This window comes from Trachinotus anak, unplaced genomic scaffold (genome assembly GCF_046630095.1).
Source record: "Trachinotus anak isolate AG129_WGS33_773 ecotype Australia unplaced genomic scaffold, CSIRO_AGI_Tana_v1 ptg000025l, whole genome shotgun sequence".
Lineage (NCBI taxonomy): Eukaryota > Metazoa > Chordata > Actinopteri > Carangiformes > Carangidae > Trachinotus > Trachinotus anak.
In genome coordinates, this window is record NW_027273876.1 from 9,690,970 (window position 1) to 9,700,604 (window position 9,635).

At 38.9% G+C, this 9,635-nt stretch overlaps 1 protein-coding gene across 1 annotated transcript; it reads left to right on the plus strand.

The window, feature by feature from the left end:
- The first annotated feature begins 1,141 nt into the window (after positions 1-1,141).
- On the plus strand, positions 1,142-8,999 carry LOC139608753 (dnaJ homolog subfamily C member 7-like). Its single transcript, XM_071462800.1, has 14 exons — positions 1,142-1,240; positions 3,406-3,494; positions 3,780-3,904; positions 4,063-4,176; positions 4,346-4,420; positions 4,705-4,823; positions 5,028-5,181; positions 5,462-5,626; positions 5,857-5,948; positions 6,048-6,121; positions 6,228-6,374; positions 6,485-6,640; positions 7,385-7,459; positions 7,576-8,999. The coding sequence occupies exons 1-14, from the start codon at positions 1,170-1,172 to the stop codon at positions 7,611-7,613; spliced, it is 1,494 nt and encodes a 497-aa protein (XP_071318901.1). The 5' UTR covers positions 1,142-1,169; the 3' UTR covers positions 7,614-8,999.
- Positions 9,000-9,635: the final 636 nt, after the last annotated feature.

Here is a 9,635-nt window from a genome sequence, read left to right on the forward strand (position 1 = left end):
AAATGTGTTCAAGTCACAAGCATTATGTATATGACACTTGTATGTGTAGTGAAACACTGAACTCCTGAGGATTTGAACCCTCTGTGGCACTGGTAACCTCCTGCAGCAACACAAGCAAATTGACTCTTGTCAAACTTTAAGACAGATTTAAAAAAAATAGGGTGTTTGAGGTCGGAGGGTGAAAAAAAACTAATCATTGCTGGTGTGCCCCTGACATAGCAGTGCACCCTATACTTTATTATACTCTTGTGCCCTCTAGTGGTATTTTGCAAACAAGAGCAAGATTTGATAACCCAAGGTGAAAGTTAGTGAGGGGGGACACCATTGCTTTTTCTTGCACTTACACGCATTTATAGCAGTTCAACAAACAACAAATTATGAATAATATTAGGCAAGTTTATTTATTTAGCATTCAGATACAAGGCAATTCAAAGTGCTTTACAGAGGGACGGAAATGCATTAAAATAGAACATGAAGATGACAAAAGCAATGAAAAAATTTGTGAATTAAAAACTATTTAAATAAGTCATTTTGAAAGAAGGGCTGCAGCGATAAAAGGCATTTAAAAACAAGCAAATGCACCTGATTAAAAAGATGTTACATATGTGATCTATTGTAAGCCGCAGTAAATAGTAATATTTGTTCATAGAGACTAAAAGCTGCTTCACCTAGCTCGGTTCTGATTCTGGGAAAACTGAGTAAAACTTTCCCAGGTGACCTGTATTTTTGGCAGGTGGAGCTGCAGACTCTCAGGTGAGCTCTGACCTCATAGTGAAATGAGTGGACAAAAGGGATAGTTTTTGGGATGGTTTAAAGATTAGTGAACAAAGAAACACGATATGAGGTGAGGTTTAAAGCTGATTAAATATACAGTCTATGGTTAAAACAGTAACACATGACTTATTTTTCTAATTCTGTCATCAATCATTTTCAAAGGTTAATGTAAGTAATTTTAAATATTCATTATAATCTCATATTTACATTAATAAATACATATAACATAGATTTAGGAAAAAAAAACACCCATATGTTAGATTTTTAAAAATATTTTTGTAGTGACCTAGTTTCACATGAACTCAATAGAAAAATAAATAAATAAATAAATAATGAATAAATAAAAAACTGCTTCCGGAAATGACGTCCGTCCGCAATCGTCCTTTCCAGAAAAAATGGCAGCTGTTGACATCGACGTGCCGGTGGAAACAGAGCCCCAAATCTACAATCAGGATGACCTGGAACGGTAAATACTGACTCGCCTGCTTAGTTTAATTGTCCTGAGTGTTTAAAGCGAAAATAAACCGAATGAATTTAACTCTCCACTCGCTGACAGGGCTCGGAAAGAACAACACGGTCAGCCCGGAGACAAGCTAACGAGGCTAACGAGGCTAGCTCGCCGGGAGTGAAGCGGCAGCAGCGTGTTTCACCTCTGCTAAATCTCTATTGTAGCGGGTTTTCTAAATGGCGGGCCTTGACATTATTTCTCCATGGTTAAAATTATACCGTAAATTGTGGACTATGACTATAACACACGGAACAGTTGCTGGCTAGAGATTGTCAAGATAAGTGATCTGTGGTGTCCGGACACATGCTCCGCTGCAGACATCCAAAAACTGATGTATTTTTGAGACTGACTGAGGTAACCACGGATAATGGACCTGCTTGTACGGACACATTTTTTTTAATCTGAACACTGGGAATAAAGCATCACTTCAGTTTCTTGTTATACTCAGCAGCCAGTGTTTCCCCTCTTTCGAGAAACTTCCATACGAAGCAGCCAGGGAGCTAACCCTGAACTAGCCTTGGTATTCCACTAATTGATCAATGAAGTTACAACTACTGCCCAAACACCCAAATCAGTCTCAGTTATCTGAAAAAAAAAAAAAAAAGATGTGGTGGTTAAATCATTAGTGTTCAATAGTTTGAGCCAAACAACGATGAGTGTCCGGCAATTTTAGATAGATAATGTTAGGGAGCCCTGCTCAAAGTATACTTTAAAAAAAAATATATTATTATATATTATTAAGTGTGTCTACAAACAACCAGGCTCAGAATATAACATATGTGAAAGATGGAATAAAAGACAGTGGTCATTCTGGCATGAAGTGCTTTGTTCAGTTGTTTGGCACTGAATTAACCCAAGGTACCAGAATGAGGGTGTTGTCAGTGTCTCAATAAGGATCACCAAGGTGTAGGTATGAGGTTTCACTCGTAAACCTAGTCAGTCTGCCTGTGCTAAGTTGAGCAAGAAAATCAAGGTGTCACTGTTACGCTTAGCTGAAGAATGTTAAACCCTAAAGTCTGATAACTACAAACCTACATTTAGATTGTACTCCAGGCCAACAGTGATGCTTATCAGGGGCTAAATCATCAGGGGCGTTAAAGTTCCCTAGTTCTGGCAACATGCACCGGCTGACGTGATGATTTGGGAATACTGCATTGGATCGTCGTCATTTGGTTTATGCAGCCAGTGTTTCAAGAGAAGTTCTGAATGTGGTTTCCTGATTCACATCCTAAACGTGATTAAGCTATTAAATTTTAACCTGATGGATATGTGTGGGCTGACAGCACATGTGATTGCTGATGTAGACAGAGATTTACACGATAAAGATATGTTCTGCCGAGCATTTTTTTTTTTTTTTTTCAAAACAACAATTTGATTCTTATTTAACAAAAATTACATGTTACCATAAAAAGGACAGATGAGCATTAGACCAAGCAACAAAAAGTAAGTGGGATCATGGGATGACTCCAAAAGCACACTTTTGGTTGTACATTTTATTACATTTTCACAAAGCTAATCCCGATACCACTGGAGCACAACCTTTACATATGTGGGTTAATATTATTATCTGGGGTTTTGTGGTATTGATATCATTGTTGTCATGGTTTTGTTAGGGTTGGTTTTTGTTTCAGTTGTGGTCTTGGACACTATTGCACTGCCTGTACAAGCCCCATTTTTCTGCCAAGCACTGACTCATACCTGGGCAAGTTTTCTGTACTGTTAACTGTACTACTTAGTGACGTTATACCAGCTGAAGGAAAACACCTACACATCTCTGTTTTGGGTGTGGCCTACCTACAGAGAGCAGCACAACAGTAACGTCTAAATTATGTGAATCAGGGTTCATTTACCCCTTAGCACTTGGCAGGGCTGCGGCAGGTGAATTTCACTGCTATGTTTAGCACTGGAGCTATCAGGACTGTGTGTACACTGCTTTGCTGTCCCAGTTCCTGGTGTAACACACCACAGTCGAGTCCCTTCAGACAGACTCACACTCTGCTCCATCTGCAAGGAATTCCCAGATGGATAGAGATGACAAATTGACTGAACGTCTTGCTGAATAGTTTATCTTTGTTTAGTGCCCACTCCACCTTGACATTGGTTTCTGTTTCTCCTCTTTCCAGTCAGGCTGAAGGCTTCAAAGAGCAAGGAAATGCACTCTACAGCAAGAAAGATTACTCTGAGGCTTTCAACTATTATACCAAGGCCATTGGTGAGATTACCAATCAGTCATTTTTTTTGTTGCACATCACCCCCTGAACAGCTGCTGTACATCTCCCAGCAAAGCAAATATAATAACATTGTGTACACTCTGCCCCCCCCCCCCCCCCCCATCCTAATGCATTTTCCAACTCACTATACATAAATAATTGTACATTTGCAGTATACTAGAAAGATATCTCAACTGTTGAAGATTGGAGCTAGATATTATTCTCTGTCATTTCTACCCACATCTCAGTTTGCCTGTGTGACATGGATTTTTTTCTTTCATCGTAAGATACTTGCCCCAAAAATGCAAGTTATTATGGCAACAGGGCAGCCACCCTCATGATGCTCTGTCGCTTTCGAGAGGCCCTTGAAGATTCCCAGCAGGCTGTGCGGCTGGATGACTGTTTCATGAAGGTCAGTCTGAACAGATCCTCAAATCAAGAGCATCGTCTTCATTCTCTGCTTTGCACACTTGTCTTCAAACCCTGGTTGTTCTTGCAGAATAGAGATGGATATGTAGAGTTTATTACACATTTTTTACACATTGGAGGTGTGCCCTTTCTATCCCACAGGGGCATCTGCGCGAGGGTAAGTGCCACCTGTCTTTGGGAAATGCCATGGCGGCGAATCGCTGCTTTCAGAAGGTTCTGGAGCTGGAGCCCAGCAACAGAGAGGCCCAGCAGGAGGTGGGGGATCACCCAAACTGTTCTCATATTATTTAATCACAATAGGAAACAAACATTTGAATTATATACCAAGCACAGTTGTGGAGCTTAATTTGCATGAGTGCATCTTCAAACTCATCTTGTCACATTTTGAAGACAGTGTTGATAGATGACTGTTGTTTTACTTCAGAACAAGAATGCAGCGACTCTACTGGAGTACGAGCGAATGGCAGATTTTGGCTTTGAAAAGCGGGATTTCAGAAAGGTATTTTACACCCTTTCTATTTTTTCACCAAACTCACAACAGGCACTTCCTCATCGTAGTTCATCAGTCTTGTCTGACTAGAAAAGTTTTCATGACTGTTAGTCGTAGAGTTTCTTAAGTAGTTGTTTTCTGTTAAAGCACTTTGAATATTTTGTTGAACTGGAAAAGCAACATGTAAAATATTTCGTTTTTACAAAGCTCCAATATTTGCATATTTCTCATGTTTGAATGTGATGATAGAGCGTAACAGATATAAACAATGTGTGGCTCTTATCCTGACGCAGGTAGTGTACTGTATGGATCGGGCCTTAGCTTTGGCTTCTGCTTGCCACCGCTTCAAAATCCTCAAGGCTGAGTGTCTTGCTCTGCTGGGACGCTATCCAGAGGCTCAGTCTGTAGCAAGGTAGGAATAGTTGAGCTTTTATTATGAAGCAACTGCTGTTAGGGTAATGGTATATGTATTTTGTACAGTGACAACATTTTATTTTTTTATAGTATAAGCTTCTTTGATTCACTTAAGATTAGTACAGAGTCTGTTTAGTAAGGGGGGTGGATTTTATTCACAGAGTCTTCACAGCAGCGTGTTAAACAGAACTTTCTTTTACAGTGATATCCTGCGAATGGATTCCACCAACGCAGACGCACTGTACGTTCGAGGTCTGTGTCTTTACTATGAGGACTGCATTGATAAAGCTGTACAGTTCTTCATCCAGGCTCTGCGCATGGCACCTGACCACGAAAAGGCTCGGCTAGCCTGCAGGGTAAGAATCATTTTGTGTAGTTGACAAAGGTTTGTACTGACAAACAGGAATTTGTATGGAATTCTTTTTTGTTTTTGAAATTTGTAATGTAAAATATGTGAAATAACCCAAATTTCTTGCCAAATCCTGCCATGGGCTGTAAAGGGTGCATTTAGTGATGAATAATATACTTCAATTTCAGCCAGCTATAACTAAAGGTACCTTGTGGAGTTTTTGACCACGAGTGGTGCTATGAAACAATATAAAAGTAACACAAAGACTTGGTTTCTTCTTAAATCAGAATGCCAAAGCCTTAAAAGCCAAGAAGGAGGAGGGCAACCAGGCATTCAAGAACGGCAACTATGAAGCTGCCTACCAGCTGTATTCTGAGGCCCTGATGATAGACCCCAACAATATCAAGACCAACGCTAAACTCTACTGCAACAGAGCCACGGCAGGAGCAAAGGTAAAAGGCAACACGTCAACTGAAGTTACTAACTATATTCTGACATAGGTTTGCACAGTATCCCCACATCTCAGAGAGCAAGGAGAGTGCATGCAGTTGTATGGAAGGCCGTCAGACTGATCACACTTGATCAATAATAAATGTCTGATTATTTGCTTAAAAACTAGCAACCCTTGGGCTCTCATTGAGACATAGTCATTTCACTGTCATTAATTCCTCCTCATTTACAGCTGAAGAAACTGAATCAAGCCATTGAAGACTGCACCAGTGCAATTAAACTAGATGACACTTACATCAAGGCCTACTTAAGAAGAGCTCAGTGGTATGCTATACAGTCAACACAAGTGCAATTTCCCTAATTTGTATGTTTTATTGTTCAGCATTGAGCAGTTTTTGAATGACTCTGTGTAACCCTGTGTAGTTACATGGACACAGAGCAGTATGAAGAGGCTGTACGCGACTATGAAAAAGTTTACCAGACAGAAAAAACGTCAGGTAAGCTGCTATCTTAGTTGTCTCATATTTACTTGTCTAAACTGATTCACTCGCTGGTCATGTTTACACACACTCACGTGGCTCTATTTTCATTTTACGACTGTAGATCACAAGCATCTGCTGAAAACAGCACAGCTGCAGCTGAAGAGGAGCAAGAGGAAAGATTACTACAAGGTGCTCGGGGTCGGCAAGAACGCCACAGAGGACGAGATCAAAAAAGCCTACCGCAAACGAGCCCTCATGCACCACCCAGGTAGCCCCGTTGTTTGTTTTTGTTTTACCCACATGCAGCATACCAATTTTGATTATATCTGATGGTTGTATATCTTGGGATCTCTGTTGTAATATATCATTATCCCGCAGACCGTCACAGCGCAGCAACTCCAGAGGTGCAGAAGGAGGAGGAAAAGAAATTCAAGGAGGTGGGTGAGGCTTTCACTGTGCTCTCCGACCCAAAGAAGAAGATCCGCTATGACAACGGCCACGACTTGGATGATGATAGCTCCTTTGATGGTGGAGGTAAATGCTTTTAGTGGTTTCTTTTCTTTGGCTGGAGTTACATTCAACCTGCAGATCATTAGTGGGATAGAAGAGAACAGTTAATGGTAGGAACTGAGGGACCAGCTTGGTCATGTGCACAATGGAGAAAAGCAAACTTTTTCTCCTGAAAATAAGCATTAACACCTCAGTGTTTCGGTTTCTTAACAATTTTTGCATTGGTTTCGGAGTGTTGGTTATGTACATGCTGGATCACTTTCAGACTGTCATTGCCTTTTGGGGACACAGAGTCACTGATATTGTTAATGTTGCTTTCCTGCTATGACAAGTCAGAATGTCTGCTGTGAAAAATGCCTGTTGTCACCGAATGTGGTGCATGTCCCTACTCTGACAGTACCTACAGAAACATTTGCTTCCCTAGGTGGCGCCACCGATTCAAACCTTTTTTAAGGGGAAACATAATATGCTTGATTGCAAATTTTTTTTTCAAAAACCTAAAATTATGTTAATGTGATTAAGGGTTATATGAATGTGACATTGGTTGTGATTAATGAAAGTGAGCAGAGTTTAAAGGCAAATGATTAAAAATTTCGTAAAGTTACACCAAATGTTTGGACAATTGTGTATTAAAGAGACCATAATAAATAAACTTTTTTTTCCCAAGAATTGTATCTATAAATTAAAGTTTTTGTATCTTGTTCTCTTGTTCCCCAGGCTGTCATCACTTGATAATCTCACTTTTTTTTTTCTTTGCTTTCTCTCCAGATTTTGATGCAAACAACATCTTCAGGGCTTTCTTTGGTGGCCATGGTGGAGGATTTAGTTTCGATTCCAGTCCAGGTGTGTTTATTTCATTCCAGTTTCAGACATCTTCAAGTTGACTGAAACGTGGAAAAATCAATTTGAGGAGGTGCAACTTAAATAACTTTTTTTTCTCTTTCCTTTTTTTTTCCCAGACTCTGGACCTGGAAATTTCTTCTTCCAATTTGGCTAAAGTGACAAACCATGTGGCAAAATGGCAGCCCTGCAGAGGACAAAATCAAGTTGGACCCACAGTCACCTTGTGATGCTCATACTCCTGCAAAATCTCCCAACTGTTTCTTTTCAAGAGAATTCTGATTATTACTACTAAATTTACTCCTTACATTGATGTTAACAAACATTGAGAAGAATAATTCAGGGGCATTAGTTATAAATTAACAATGAGGATAAAGAAGTGCGTAAGAAATCCTTTTAAAGAGGTGTGGACCAGCTGATTCAGAGCATGTCATTATTGCCAAAAATCTTATTTCTAATGAAATTAAATCTAATGTTGTAAAACTGCCTCGACTTCAAAAAGGTGATGCGTGGTAAGAAATACTTTGGAAATATAAGCATCATGGTTGACTATCTTTTTTTAAAACATAACATGGCATACATTTTAAGGTTCTCCTGGGACAGCAGGTCTACTGAGCAAGAGTCAATGTACTGTAGAAGTTCAATGTAAAAACTGACCTCAGGACAGCCTATTGAGGACAACACTGGTCTCTTGCAAATGTGTGTCCAGGTTTTATTGGCTCACTTGCCAAATATAGAATCAACTTGCTGGGCTTTTGTTTCTTCTCCTCTTCTCCATGCTGCATTGTATATTTGATTCGAATGTACAGCATTTTGTGTCCATAAACTTTTATTTCTTCAGTCTTCCCTCAGTCTATTTATATTTATTGTACTGTGTATTCTAAACTGTATGCAGCAGAATGCCATTGTCTTCGTCTTCCTCCTTTTTTATGCAACCTGTTTGTAAATGTTTTCCACATCATCATCTCTCAGATTGTGCAAGTTTCGTTTTTCTGAAACAGGCCAAAATCAGCATACATACACCTACAGATTGTCCTCTGTTGAAAGCACCAATCACTCATCTGTCGTACTTTCCCATTCAAATTCAAGTGGTGCCTTACCAGAGTGAGCAGATCAGTTAACCCTCTCTCAGTGAAACCTGCATCAATAGCTGTAGAGGAAGCCACATCCTATTTCCAAATGACAACGGTCACCCTTGTATCGCAACTTGTTTGTCATTTTCATATGAAAACCTCTTTCATGTCGGGCCAGTAAATTGCAAGCCAAAAAAAAAAAAATCTTCATCCTGTCAACCATGAAAGAAATTTCGCTTCATGTCATCAGTGCAGTCACACCCAGCTGTCACCCACCTAAACTTGTCATGCATGTTCAGTCAGTACAGCCCTTTCCCTTGTTCCACCTGTTCAAAAGGGCACTGGTAGTAGGTCGAAACCTTCTGTTAATTGTTTTGTCACTGATCTGTGTATCATTTTTAAGAACTTGTCACAGTATTAACAAGACATGCATTTCTTATTGCGTAAATAAAGCCTCGTCTTTTACTGTACTGTTGGACTTTTCAATATATTCATTACACTGTACATAAGTACACTTTGAGTGTTTGTATTTTATGCTACATTATACTCAGGAAGATCTTGTACTTTTTACTACACTGCATTTGTTTGAGAGCCTTAGTTACTTTGAAGATTTATCATCCAAAACGCATGATCATCTTAAAACTAAAGCATTGTCATAGAATAAACTACCCAGCAGTATATACTGTAAAGAAATATACATTTAAATGTAAAAGAGATCAATAATAATCCGATAGCATATAATACAATACTTTGAAATGAGCTATTCTTCATAATCATTTTGTTAATTATTTTTCTGATACTTCTGCACATCTGTTACTTTTAATTACTATAAGGATATGAGTACTTCTTCCACCACTGTCTATAGATAATATTTATATGATCAAACGAAGATAAAACCTCACAAGCGTTAACATAAGTAATGTTTCACCTGGAACTGAACTGATGGTTTTATTGAATTAACTAAAATGAAAAGTCTAAAATAAATAGATAAATTTAAAAAAAAAAAAAAGAAAATTCAAATCGTTAGGATAAAGAAAATGTAATTTTTGACCCGATGTTATTTTAAAATCTTACAGTTTTACAGTGTCGTGGTGATTTATTGTAGG

Excerpts from the sequence above, each read along its gene's own strand:
- LOC139608753 (XM_071462800.1), top strand. The coding sequence starts at position 1,170 with ATGGCAGCTGTTGACATCGACGTGCCGGTGGAAACAGAGCCCCAAATC. Across the intron at positions 3,495-3,779 it reads CTATTATACCAAGGCCATTG|ATACTTGCCCCAAAAATGCA; the intron begins GTGAGATTACCA and ends TTTCATCGTAAG. Across the intron at positions 6,122-6,227 it reads CCAGACAGAAAAAACGTCAG|ATCACAAGCATCTGCTGAAA; the intron begins GTAAGCTGCTAT and ends TTACGACTGTAG.